General features: G+C 40.4%; 1 protein-coding gene across 1 annotated transcript in view; it reads left to right on the top strand.

Annotated features, from left to right (window-relative positions):
* The window catches only part of COL13A1 (collagen type XIII alpha 1 chain), a 160,196-nt gene that overhangs the window by 120,338 nt on the left and 25,416 nt on the right, over positions 1–14,442 (top strand). Inside the window, exons 27-38 of the mRNA XM_075072611.1 lie at positions 1,220–1,264; positions 1,663–1,731; positions 2,487–2,510; positions 3,657–3,710; positions 4,276–4,320; positions 6,635–6,787; positions 7,468–7,566; positions 8,113–8,166; positions 8,452–8,493; positions 9,050–9,076; positions 10,971–11,051; positions 14,320–14,355. Of these exons, the coding sequence (XP_074928712.1) occupies positions 1,220–1,264; positions 1,663–1,731; positions 2,487–2,510; positions 3,657–3,710; positions 4,276–4,320; positions 6,635–6,787; positions 7,468–7,566; positions 8,113–8,166; positions 8,452–8,493; positions 9,050–9,076; positions 10,971–11,051; positions 14,320–14,355 (729 nt within the window). The remainder of the gene's footprint in view (positions 1–1,219; positions 1,265–1,662; positions 1,732–2,486; positions 2,511–3,656; positions 3,711–4,275; positions 4,321–6,634; positions 6,788–7,467; positions 7,567–8,112; positions 8,167–8,451; positions 8,494–9,049; positions 9,077–10,970; positions 11,052–14,319; positions 14,356–14,442) is intronic.

The following is a 14,442-nucleotide window of genomic DNA, read 5'->3' on the forward strand; positions in this document are numbered from 1 at the left end:
ACTTATATGTAGTGGCTATGTCATAATATTGAAGAATGCTTCTCTGAAAAGCATATTACAAAAGGCCACATACACAATGGGAATCGTCCTTGAAAATCCTGTTAAGGCAGCAGAAGCACAGAGCATCACTCTGGCTGTAAATCAGGGCTTCGATGGGATGGGATGTCTAAGGATAAAGAATGAAATCTGTAGAAGGATCAAAGATTTAGAGTTATTCATCACCAACAAAATACCAGCTAGCCACTCCATGTTCATCTCCCTGACCTGAAACAATCAGCTGTGTCTAGTATCAAACTTCTCAATACAGAGAATTTTAAACACTGCTAGTTTGGATTGCTATTTGGTGGTGGGAGATCTGTTAGACAGGAAAAGCCAACAAATATCCCTGGTAATGTTATTGAACAATAAAGGCATTTCTAGCCTTTGCCTTCATTAATGTGTACTACCCGCTTGAACCACCTTTCCTGGTGTGTTTTTCACATTCTGATTTCAAGTCCCCCCAAACCTTAGATTGTGACTTCTTGTTTTACTGTTCCCCCTGCCATCTCAACAGGCTGTGTACCCAAGGTCCCCGTATTGTGACCATTCTGAGTACTGGTAACGATAATCAATTTCCCGTTTTGCTCTTCTTTTTTCGTGACTGAACACAATCATGTCTCAGAGCCGCACTCCTGATCACAGAACTATCATTTTAGTCTATGCAGTACCTTCCATCAGCAATGGAAGAAGGAATGTCAAAGTCAATATACTAAGACACAGTTTGGGCCCTAGACTAGGGGCCTGCGTAGGGGCATAAGTGGCAGTAGGAGTGCTCCATCCCCACATGTCTGAGTGCCTGCCCTGGACCTTAGGCTCAGAGGCAAGTGGCAGCTGAGCACCTGCTACTCTCTCCTCAAGCAAGTGGGTAGGGAGAGGTGGAGAGGGAGCAGAGATTTGGATCTGTCATTCTTGAATGCACTGGCCAGCACAGTGGGACAGCATGAGGTGTGGGGGGCAGTAATTTGCTCCTGATACAGGTCTGTAACAAATTACTGTCCCCCACTGGGGCAAGTAGAGAACAGGGAAGGAGAAATCCTTCTGCAGGGTAATTCTAAGATGACACAGCTATGCACTGCCCCTTACACAGGGTCAGTGTATTGCACAATCTAGCTCTAAATCATTTCATAGTTGCAGCAAAAAACTCCAGACCTTTGATAATGCAATGTTTATATTGTTACAGGGAGAACCTGGAGCACCCGGAGAAGAGGGGCCTGTTGGTCCAAGGGTAGGTGCTACTTCACTGACTAATAAAGGGGCTTCATTCTTGAAAATATAAGAAATTTTAGAAAGAGCAGAAGACTGCTTGTCCCATTTAAATAGCTTCCAGACTGTTTTCCTAGTGTCTTACCAAACTCCTTTATCATGATTAACTGGGTTTATTTATAGCTCATTTGTATTGCCATAGTAGGGAAAAGCAGCTAGAGTATACTGATGAATTTGACCCATAGAACCTAAGTGCAACCAGTTTAGCAACACTTTGTACTACATGCTGGAGTCTCCCACCATAAGCACTTCCGCACATCTGTATTTATCAATCGCTCCTTGAACAGTTTTAACTTAGAAGAATTCAGACAACTCCATTCTGCATGGGAACACCAAGTCTTGATCTGGTTCATTTTATAGGGTCCCAAAGGGGAGCCAGGAAAGGATGAAATGGTGGATTATGAGGGTAACATCAACGAAGCTCTACAGGTGAGAAACTATCCTACATGGCTCCTGGAGTGAATTGTTTGGTTGTTTTCCAGGTGATGCTTTCTCTCAGTCAGACGGGTTCTTTCTCCCTTTGCTTCGTAGTGACAGAGAGATCCCCAACACTACAGTTTTTAGTAGCCTAGGTGATGGAAGAAGGGTGGGGCCAGGGGAAGAGAACGTCCCCTTGGAAAGACAGAAAATTTAAGAACGTTGATCTCACATTTCATTTTGAATGAACAAAACAAAGCATGTCAATCCAGCCCAACATACCTCTTCTTCCATACTAATAGCAATGAATAATGGTTTTTACTTACACAGTGCTAGTCCTTTACGACAACACAGGACACATTCTTAATAAGACACAGAGTTCATCTGAACTCCCTCATAAGAATAACCCAGAACATACATATTAGATTGTTTAGAAAAAGACCATAAACCATGCAGGGAAATGTCTTTCACTCTAGATTAGTCATGCACCTACCAGTAAAAGATTACTCACAACTTCTATCATCCAGCCTTCCTGGCAGCCCCTCAGTGCTCCCAGCACAGAAGGAGTACATTTCTGGAATACTATTACAAAGGGGGCTAGGGCTACTTTCCTCCTTATTTTAATTTCATGCCTGTAATATACTCCCTAGCCATTTTAACCAGTATAGTGTTAAAGGAGAAAAAACCCCACAAATACGGTGGTCAGAAATAGTTTTAATTTCAAGTGGGACTTTTATTTGTATTTATTTATTTCTTTTAATTTTTAGGAAATACGAACCTTGGCCCTGATGGTGAGTTCTTACTCTTCTCGCTGTGCATTTTGTTTTTTGAAGAAGTAACTGGATTTTAGTAACAGCTAGAGGAAAGTAGACAGTGATACAGAAGGACAAACTTTTAATTCCTTGTCACAAGAATGTCTGGCCTGTCCAGTTATGTGCTGACACTACAAAGCAGCATTGACTGCTAAAAGAAGTGCACTTCTTGTGTTATACTCCTGAGGTTCTTATATTAGTAGTACTATTTGTTTACCTGCTTTGTGAAGGTTATACTGCTGTTCAGGCACTCAGACAGCAGAGAGGATCAAAGTAAGGAAAGCCCAGTGCAGGTCAGGATGGGCCTAAGTAGTGCTGTTTTCAAGGCCAGTGAAAGTGTCCTCTCTTAAGCATGTCCTTCCCTAATACCAGGGATGTATGATAGCCCAGCATTGATCTCCTGGGAGATAAACATCAATATTAATCCCACCTGAGGGGGCAATTTAAAACGGGATGAAGAACTAGGTCCATTACTGGACATACATAGCTGTGACCTTTAATATGTAGCAAACAGATACTATGATGATGTGCACATTAGGAACTTGCATATCAGCCAACATTTCCAAAAGTGGCTTCTTGTTTTGGGGGCTTCCATTTTTGAGTGCCCATCTTTATGACAACATGCTTGTCTTAAGCTGGGTACCCAAAAATTGAGGCACTTTTGAAAATTACAGGTAAATAAATCATTTCTACCATTGCTAAATTTGTGGTATTTTGTCACTTAATTAAATTTAATCTACACTGGGGAACTCAGAAATAGAGAATTTTTCTGCTATCTGTGTTCTCTATTTGGGTACCAGATTTCTACAAGCAGAATGTATTTATTGTCAATAGCAAATAATTAATTAAATTCACTTAATTATCAGAAGCAGATAATCAACAATGCCATTTTCATGGTAATTATTTTTCGTCCATCAAGTGGAGAAATAAATGTATGGTTATATTTGACTTTGAATTGCTATTTTTGGTTATTCTGTAGCCCACTGTTAGTTATTCATTTTCTAAGTTAATATATTTTGAGGATTGCCAGTGCAAAAATGTAAAGACAATACAATTCTGCCTTCCCTCCAATATGAGGAGGTTTTGAAAAAAAAAAAAAGTCATTTGTGTATTTTTCTTATTTAGGGACCTCCTGGACTTCCAGGAGTAGCTGGGCCCCCAGGGCTACCAGGACAGAAGGTACCACTTTCCCTTTGTCATTCATGAAAAGATAACTAGAAATGCATGAGAATCAAAGGCTGGAATACTGATGCGATTATGCTCCTTGTCCACCTGCATCACCCATGACATTCTGCAATCCTTCTCCTCCTTGCACTTTGTGCATGTTCGGTTATCATTTCTTTGTCTTCTCCGTATCTCACATTCCTCCCACAATGACCAGGCATGGCCTTAACTCCAGGAAGAAGAATGCTTTCTTACTCCCACTGTCCTTCACACAATTGCATATTAGAGTTAATCTCAGTGCATCGTTACAGTGTAGTCCAGGCCATGAACTGCCAATCAGCATGAACAACTATAGTGGAGTTAATCACCCTTAAAATTCTGACATTGTTTTGAGCCCTGTCTCTTAAGCATTTGCAGCCTTTCTTTTTGTGGTTATTGGTAATAAGAAACTAGCTCTCCCAGAGTCCTTGCTGTTGACTGTTTCCATAGCACAAGCCCTATCTTCCAGTTTCAAAGTCTCATGTAAAAATAGGCAAAATAACACTTTGAAAAAATGATCTATGATGATTTTGCACTTTAGGGTGAAATTGGTTTACCGGGTCCTCCTGGACACGATGGAGAGAAGGTAAGATGAGGGAGGCTGCGTGCAGATGAGAGTTATGACTCTTCTCTGTTGTTGGATTTGGGAATTTAATGGCTGATAATAACTGAAGCTAGTGAACAATGGGAATATTTTTCCATGAACATTGTTCTAACAATCTCTCTTTCTTTTCCACTGAAATTCAAAATCTCACCATAAGTTTTCATCAACCTGTTAAATTCTGAAATTTTCTTGAGCAGCACTGTAGCTGCTCAAGAACAGGATTCATTTTTCATAAAATTTTTCAAAAAAAAATATATATATACCCATGTTTTTGGGGGGACAAGGGGATGGCAAACTGATTTTAAAAAATTTTGACCAGTTCTAAATAATAAGCATACATGAACCTTTCAACCGCATCCTTTTTCACATTTTTTTGTGTACATGAAAGATATACACTCTAATTCATCTCTCATTTGTACCAGATTTACAGCAATGTAAGAACAATGGTGTTACTCCTGATTTACATTAGTTTACATGAAGGCAGAATTGGACCCATTAAGGCTCAATCCAGCTAGCTGCTGCATACTCTGACCCTGAACTAGCAAAGAACTTAATGATGTGTTTAACGCTAAGCACATGAGTAGTCCCCTAGAGTCTGATTCAGCAAAGTGCTTAAGCATATGCTTAACTTCTTTAAGCATATGAGTAGCCCCATTGAAACCAATGAGACTTCTCAGGTACTTAAAGTTGAGTACATGCTTACGAACTATGCTGAACTGGACCCAGTCCAGCGTCCACTGATGTTAATGGGATTCTTTCTATTGACCTTAAAGGGCATTAAATCAGACCCCTTAGTGCTTTGCTGGACTGGGGTCAAAGTGCTCAGCAGCTAGTGGGATAGAGTCCTAAGTCAGGAATTATACACTCTCCCTTTTTCTCAGTTTCACTCACATAATTGTTGATACATGAGCTCTGCCTCTGCCCTTAACTTGACAACCAAATCCTCCTCATGCATCTGTGAAGAAAAATTGCACAGAGCAGAGCTTTGTGGGATAGAATCTCCGTGAACAAATTCTCTGAACTGCATGCAAAAGTGTCAAATAGCAAAACCACAGCAGTTCCAGTACTTTTCTAGTATCACGGAGTAGCCATGTTAGTCTGTATCTACAAAAACAACAAGGAGTCCGGTGGCACCTTAAAGACTGACAGATTTATTTGGGCATAAGCTTTTGTGGGTAAAAACCCCACTTCTTCAGATGCACTGAAGAAATGGGCTTTTTACCCATGAAAGCTTATGCCCAAATAAATCTGTCAGTCTTTAAGGTGCCACCAGACTCCTCAGCACTTTTCTAATGAGACTTATGTAAAGGTGGTGCATTCTGCCACTACACTCACACACATACATTTCTTTTTTACTGGTGACATGTCACAAATGTTTTTCCCATGATTGGTTGAGTGTTTACACTAAAAACCAACAATAAAAATCATTTTCACTCTGCAAAAATGAAAATTTAAAGAAAAAATTTCAGGAATGTGACAGCGAATTTCATCAGATGGCTATAAGATGCACCATGTAATACCCAATATTAAAATAAAATCAGCAGATTTGAAGATACTGCTAATAATTTTGGAATTTTATTCACTACTTCATAAAATGTTCCTCTTTCACCCCAAAAATATTGATAAAGGAAAGCTGCAAATTTCCCATTACTTGTCCATGGACAAGAGGAGAGTATTGTCCAATGACATCTACTCATATGCTAAGCACTACCTCTATGTAAACCACCATACTGTATCTCAGGGGTCAGCAACCTTTCAGAAGTGCAGTGCCGAGTCTACATTTATTCACTCTAATTTAAGGTTTTGTGTGCCAGTAATACATTTTAACGTTTTTGGAAGGTCTCTTTCTATAAGTCTATAATATCTAACTAAACTATTGTTGTATGTAAAATAAATAAGGTTTTTAAAATGTTTAAGAAGGTTCATTTCAAATTAAATTAAAATGCAGAGCCCCCCCAGACCGGTGGCCAGGACCCAGGCAGTCCGAGTGCCACTGGAAATCAGCTCGCGTGCCGCCTTTGGCATATGTGCAGCAGGTTGCCTAGCCCTGCTGTATCTTGTAATAGAGCGAGAGGGACTAAATCTCATTTATACTAAGCCTCTTGCCCCCATATTCCTCTGAATTACATTTGATTGCACTCACTGTAAGGTTCTGTTACACTGCCTGAGTTGTGTAAAGAAGCTTCATTGTGAATGAGAGTCAGGCCCAGAGACTCCAGTGAACTAAGCCCCATACTTTGATGTCTTTCCCTAACTGTAGAAGTATTATTTTTAAATTGTGTGAATATCTTTTTAGGGGCCACGTGGTAAATCAGGAGAGGTGGGGCCTCCTGGTCCCCAAGGGCCCCCAGGAAAGGAGGGACCTCCTGGAGTGAAGGGAGAGACTGGACTTATGGGGACCCCAGGAGCAAAGGGGGAAAAGGGGGAGGCAGGAGAAGCTGGCTCTCCGGTGAGTAAATACAACACATCATAGCAGTGAGTTGTGTTTGCAAACACGTCACGGCAGAGATGGACATGAACCAAAAGCCTGGGTGCAAACACTCCCAGATGTTGAAGGCCTTGACTGTGAACTTTAGGAACAGGGACCCTCCTTAGTGTACAGTACATGTACACGTAGAAGTAATCACATCGTTCTTTCAGTGATGAAATCCCTGGCTGCTCTCTGAGTGCCATATCCTAATTGTTTCCCTGAATAAAGTAATAGTGAATTAATAATGCTTTACAGAATAAAAGACACTGTGTCTCTTATGTGTTTCCACACGGTTATTAATAATTGACTATTGCTCTCAGTCCCGTAAGAATTAGTTGCTAGGACGAGATTTTGGCACTAATCCACAAAACAACCTCAGCATGAGCATAACTTTAAGCATGTGGGTGTTCCCATTGACTTCACATGGAGCAATGAGCACTTCACAACTGCAAAACCAGGCAGCAAAACATTTAAACATGTGCATGTTTTCATGCACAAGTAACCCGCTGATTTCAAGTGGAGTGAAGTGGAGAACTTTAACATCACCCATGCTGCTCAAGGAACTAAAGGAGCTTTTCAATTTTCAGTTTAATGTTATGTCTATTTTTTATTTGCATGATTTATTATTGCAAGAAACAAAAGTCTTTCTTGATCTTTAGGGTCTTGATGGCCCAACTGGGGAGAAAGGAGAACAAGGTGACCAAGGGATACCAGGACCTTCAGGATTACCGGGTCTAATTGGACTTCCAGGACTGACAGTAAGAGTGCAAAAGAATGAATGAATTTTCAAGTTGGGTTAAGCAGAGGGCAGAGCAAGTACCAAAACTCTGAGGGTAACATGTTCAAAAGGGCTTACATAATTTAGGAGCCCTAGATCCATTTTCAAAAGTGACTTAGGGATATAGGATCCTAAATCTCAATGAGAGTCAATAGAATTTTACTCCTAAACTGCTTTGCACTTTTGAAAAATTTACCTTCCATGCTGGTGAAATAATAGTAGATCCTAGTTATACTCTCCATACCCCAACTCTAGGATTTGAGGGAATAATCCCTAAACTGAAAATCCATCCTCAGACAACACTTTCAGAGACCTGAACCTTCACACGGTGTGTAATATTGGCACAGATATTCAGGGGAGTAGAAAGGGATGCAGATGAACCATGTTTGTAAATAAATGCTACGTTCTCTTTCCTCCTTGAAGGGATTGCTATTTCTAAACTTGTGGCTGTTTCATAGCTGGCTGTTGGTGGAGCTAGACTCTCACTGGTGCTTCCGTTCACATAGTTATATTGTTGTGTTTACAGGGAGAAAAAGGAGAACCTGGTGAGGATGGGGAAAAAGGAAACCCAGGGGACTCAGTAAGTGTCTCTCTTCACTTTTTTCACTACCATCAGAAGATGTACAGTTGAATCTTGTCACCAGTGCTTCTTGAAACTCTGCAGGACTCACAACAGCCACCTTATCACAGACATGACAGCATCCTCAAAGCTTTCATGAGCTTCTTGGAGTGGCAAACGCCATTCTCCATGTGATTTAATAACCAGCCATCCACTGCTCCCAAATACCTAGTTTTCTGTAGACTGTGCCTTGTACTTTCACAGAAGCATTTATTATGACAATTACTTTTTTACCTTGGTTTTTAGGTATCGGGGCCACCCGGGCCCCAAGGCCCACCAGGTGCTGCAGTAAGTTCTGATTGATTACTTTGGGGGATAAGACTTAAGGAGATATTTGAATGAAGTTAGTGTAATGGCTATACAGATTTTTGATGGAGCTTTTATCGTGTATAAGAAGTGGTGCGGGAAAATCTTAGCAGCAGACATGCACCTCTGCTGGATTGTTTTTGGATAGACTCTCTTCATTGCCGAACCAGAGTCCATGAAGTATGCCCTAATGTAAAAAATACCTTCCAAAACACTATATATGTATATAGTTGACAATGTCATATTACGCATATATGAGCTCAGTATGCCAGAAGAGAAAGGTTGTATGCAATGTTGTTGTAACTATGTTGGTCCCAGGATAATAGAGAGAAAAGGTGGGTGAGGTAATACCTTTAATTGGATCGGCTCTGTGTAAGCTCAAAAGCTTGTCTCTTTCACCAACAGAAGTTGGTCCAATAAAAGATATTACCTCATCCATCTTGTCAGAAAAGCAAGTTATCACACTGGACATGAAACCAGGATACTGGGATTTAAAATCATAGTAACAAAATATTACCATTTCTTATCTCAACTGTAGGGTCTTCAAGGCCTTCCAGGACCGAAGGTAAGGCTATAAGCTGTTAAGTATTGATATTTTACTTGAGCTGGCTGGAGAATGACAATTCCATTTCACGACAAATTTTGAGGTTTAAAAATTTGTTTTCGTTCTGCACTGGAATGCAGATAAAACATTCAGACATTTTTGCAAAATAGAATTGTGTCAGAAACGTCTGTTTAAGGATTGAAAAGGTCAAGTTTTCAATTCAGGTCTCTCTCTGTGACCTGAGAGGCAATCTTGGACCGCAGAAACCTTCCTGATGAAAACTTCACTAAACTAAATATGTCTCTGCAATATATTTTGGCTTTGACAAGACAGCATATTTCAACTAAAAAACATTTTATCAAAAATGTTCTGCCCAGCTCTACATTTTAGCTTTGATCCAGTTAGGTGGTTTAAATGACCTCTCAGTGAACGTTGTAAGATGTTGATCTAAACACGGAAGTACCTACTTCTCCTGAGTAGTCCAGGTGTTTGGCTACCTGAGCTTACCATCCTAATACATTCATGGTGCCAATTGGAATGGTGCTTTTACAGGACACAGCACTTTTGGGACAGATGTCCTCACATTGCATACCAATTGGCTTTCAGAATTGGTACATTCTGTAAAAACCAGAGATGTTCATTCCTATTTCCCCAAGTGTTGGGTACACATATAAATATAGAAATGTCAGTTGCTCAATAAACCACTAACCATTGCTACCACTTATCTGAAAAACCTTTGAAAGACCCAGGCCTAGTAATTTGTGTAAGTATATACCAAAAAGACCTAGACCAAAGAAATTCTTGACGTTTTGGTTAGAGGTGAGGGAGGAAGGACCACATATGATCCTCCTCAAATTGCTCTGATACCTATTGGCCTGGTCTCAAAAGAAACAAGTCCAGAAAAAAATTAGGTATGGAGTCTTATATTCCATTCCCTTAAGCTCCCAGGTTCCTTATAGCACCTTCAGTCCTATGGCAAGTTTATAGTGACCAGGAAGAGAATTGGCTATCCTTTGGAAGCACATGTTAGAGGTAGGAAGTCTCTTCCAAGTACGTACACTAAACCAAATAGATTTATTTCTGGGAGAATGGGCAATGATATACATTTTTACCAAAAAAGGAATGCTTTTTCGTGATTAAGGAAAAGGTGGCAAGTACGTGTTATATATACATACTAGAGCTGTGCAAGAACTGGAATTTTCAAAAGTGCAAAAGTCCCATAGAAATGCAATTTCTTCCATCCCAGAATGGAATGAAAACAAAAAAATTGCAAAATTTCCTGTGAACCAAAATTCACATTAAAAAATTGTTTCTAGTTGATCAAAACATTTTTTTACAACACTGAAACATTTCCTTCTGATTATAACTTTTTTCATTTGATATTTTATAGTATGAAATTAAAAAAAAAAGATCAATCATTTAGAAACAGAAAGACAAAATGTTCCATTCCCAAAAGGTCAACATAGAATATCACTTTAGTTCAATTTTAATTTCAAGATGAATCTTCATCAAAGGCAACACATTTCCATGAAATATGTCTGCTGGAAAATTTCTGACCAGCTCTATTATATACACTTACCTTCCACTTGCTTGTCATAGAACTACTTTCTCACTAATTTCTGAACACCAGAAGAAGGGTAATATATGAGCTCTGTTGCCCATAAATTCTGTAATGAGACATTGGCCCTGATTCTTGTCTTTCCTGCACTAGTGTAAATCAGGAGTAACCCTACTGAAGTCAATTGAGCTACAGTGTTGTTCTCCAGTATGAGAGGAAAACCAGGTCTACACTATCCAAGGTTTCTTTGGCCTCTACTACACTATCTTTGGTGCAGCTATGCCTTTGCAATGGAGAAATGTTTGTTTTAGAAGTGATGCCATGATGGATTTATTTTCTGATCCATTCTTCCTTCAGGGGGAAGCAGGGATTGATGGAATGAAAGGAGAGAAGGGTGTCCAGGGTGAGAAAGGAGACCGAGGTCCACTGGGATTGCCCGTAAGTCTACAGGAAGCAAGGAGAACTTGGGAAGCCATACACAGTCCATTCTTAGAAAGATCCCAAAATAAGAGAGACAGATAAAGATTTGATTATCTAAAAATAGAGTTAGGGACAAAAAACTGGCCTACAAGCAGCAGTGCCTATTGGGTTTCAGTGATGGACAAGCCTCAACTGTTTTGGACAGTTGGTTGGGATCAGCATCTGAAACTGGAGAAGCTTATCCCTTGGATCTGTAAAATTGAACTAGGAATCTCATCAGAACAGGTTTCCTCAAGTTCCTTCTGCTTTCCTGGCTGAAAATACTGTATGAACAGCTTTTCTTCTGGTCTTTTGGCACGTCTGGTTTTGGTCCTGGCCTTGAAATGCTGAGATGTGCAAAAATGAAGAGAAAACAGTTTGCTGAGATGTTTTTAAACTGAAGAAAGGTTTTCTTCAAGCTTTGGGGTCTTTTAAATTTATCCAATCCAGTTAAATTATCCCTGCTGTTTTTGCAGTAAAACTTGATGCCTTCCCAGAAGCAGTAAATATCCAATTAAGTTTCATTATTTTTTTGCATATGTAGTAAGGATGTTCTATTTCAACATATTCATATTTAAAGCAGAGTACTGTGCTGCTCAGTTACAAGTTATCAAGGAAACACTAATGCATTTCAGTAGAGTTAAGAATCACAGTGTGGTCGCTTTATATAAAAACCAGAGGATTTTGTAAAGAAAAGGCACAGAGTTTTACCTGTTCAGAAAAAAGCACTGAAGTGAAAGCACCAAAGTACACTTTTGCTGAACCTCACACTGCCTAGAAACATTCACTGCAAAAAGCTTGTTGTGTGCACCTGTGTGATTTGTTGTTATTGGCCTTTGTGTTATCACCCAGCTCCCTTGTCCAGATAGTTTTGGCTGAAAATTGCATGTCTTTGTTTATAACAATAGTGCCAAGATGTTTAAAGCAGAGATGTGCTAAATGACTTCAAAAATAGGATATGACATATGAAACTTGGTTGGGAAGCATGTTGCACAGATGGGCTGGCTCACACATTTCCTTGTCGGGTCCCCCATCTACAGTTCCTTATAATGCAATGCAAGTGGCAATAAATCAAGAAACAAACTTGCTCTCAGGGGAGTTATAAGAAAGGTGGAAAGCAGAAACCCTCCCAATATCACATTCAACCTCAAAAACATAACTGAGTAGTAAATAAACCACATAAAACGTAATTATTGAGCTATGCAGCCATTGACAGTTAGCAAAATGTTTATTGAAATATAGATGGATTTTATTTGCCATATTCAGTGGAAATAAGCTACATACTCAGGACATATAAATACTCTCTTGTTAAGATATAAAGGGCCTGATCCTGCAAGTTTTCAGGATGTAGACCCCTAAACGTGGTTGAAAATAATTAAGCATCTAATTAGCATGTATCGTGACAAAGATAGACTGTAGATAATGTGTTAGAAATCAATTGTTAAAGCAGCACAATCCCACTGAGCTCAACTAAGGGCAATAAATTGGACCAGAATTTGGCCCACCAACTTTAAACATTTAGACCCAGACCCACAAAGGGATCCAGAGAGATAGTGAGTGAGAATGCCTTGCGGTTAGGGCAGCCAGCTGGGAAGTGGGACACTGAGGGCCCAGTCCCTTGTTCCAATGATCCTTTAATTATTTATTCACAGAGGAACAGGTTCAACAGGAGAGACTGCAGGAGTCCCACATCAGAGTATCCCTTAGTTCAGTGATTAGCACACTCTCATGAGAGGTGGGAGACCACTGGTCAAATTCTTTCTCCCACTCAGGCAGAAAGGGCATTTGAACCTGGATCTCCCACAACCCAGGTCAGAGTACTGACCTCTGGCTAAATATTGTAAGGTCACCACCACTAATAATAATAATTTTGAATGGGACCCAATCTGGTAGGCAGCCTCTGAGCGTACCCACTGGATCGGGCCCCATGAGCGAGCTTGGCTCTTCTGCTTGTCTTCCTCTGCTTTGTGGATCGCACAGGGGCTTAGGTGAGACACAGGGCTCAGCCACCTAGACTGAGACAGCAGTGCACATACCCAGAGACAAAAACGTAGGAACCAAGTGAGTTTAGGTGGCAGCTGAGCAGAAGTTTTGCAGACCACAGTGGAGCCTAAAAACGGGTCTAAGGCATGTAAGTACATTTATGGAATTGGCCTTACATATTTAAAAAACAGCTACTCTAGACGGTATTACAAATTAAAGCATTCACACTGCAACCAGGTGAACGAGAGCAAAATTGACACAATATTTCTCAACACTCTATCATGTATATGTCCTACACTATTAATTACAAGATATCACGTGTGTGCAAGAACTCTCCTTGATCATTAACCCGCTGTTCCTGTCTGATAATTTAATGATCACCTAATATTAAACATATGATGTCAGAATAATACCAACGATGACACAGTGATCCTATAAACCCATCTCTCTACCAGTGTAGGCATTTAAACCACCCTCATCACCATTGTATCTGGATACGTAAGTACTAAACCCAGGTGTATACTTCAATGTAAGATTCGGGCAGATAGAGAAAGCTAGAATTCAAATTAAGGCTCAGCAGTGACCCTTCCAAAGTTGAAGCTAAAGCAAGATTCCCAATATAAATCTGATTTTCAGCCACTCCAAACAGCTGGCTTTACCCCCTTATCTGACTTCTAGACCATGCAGCTATCTCTATGTGAGGCATGGGCAGTTTTGAAAATGGAACACACATCCCCACTGATACACACTGGGAACTCCCTGAGCAGTGGATGGCTCTCCAGAACCTATCGATATCTGGGTGGGTTCCAGGCACCTCGATTCCATTCTAGTACCAGTGCTGTATTTCATTTCACTGATAATTCAGTGCTGCACTGGACAGCCTGACACTGTCATTACAAGGGTCCGCATCTCCACTGTCACGGTGCCCTTCTCCTTGCCTAGAACAGGACAGAGCAGCTTCTCCCTAGGGTGATCACTGAGCGGTACTTTGGTACAGAGTAAGAGAGAATGTATGTTGCAGTTTCAAAGGTATCTTAAAGGCACTAGCCAGTATTACATGCATTCAGTGTCTCTATGTTTTCACTGGTTTCCTTGTAAGTACTATCACCTGTCCTTGAGTTCTTATTTTTTGTTTTTGTTTATTGCGAGCATATGTTTGTCTCAAGTCACTGCTTCACTCACCTCTTCCCTCCCCCTTTCCTTTTTCTCCCCTCACCTCCCACTCCTTCCTGCCTTTTTTGTTAACCCTTTCCCATCTGTTCAGGGTGCTTCAGGTTTAGACGGCAGGCCTGGACCACCGGTGAGTTTCATTTCTCCATTACCCTACATTCCTCTTCCCTGGTACTGTGATGTGTCTTGTCCATCGCACTATGCCCTTGTTTACATT

This window comes from Chelonoidis abingdonii, chromosome 15 (genome assembly GCF_003597395.2).
Source record: "Chelonoidis abingdonii isolate Lonesome George chromosome 15, CheloAbing_2.0, whole genome shotgun sequence".
In the NCBI taxonomy this organism is placed as follows: Eukaryota; Metazoa; Chordata; order Testudines; family Testudinidae; genus Chelonoidis; species Chelonoidis abingdonii.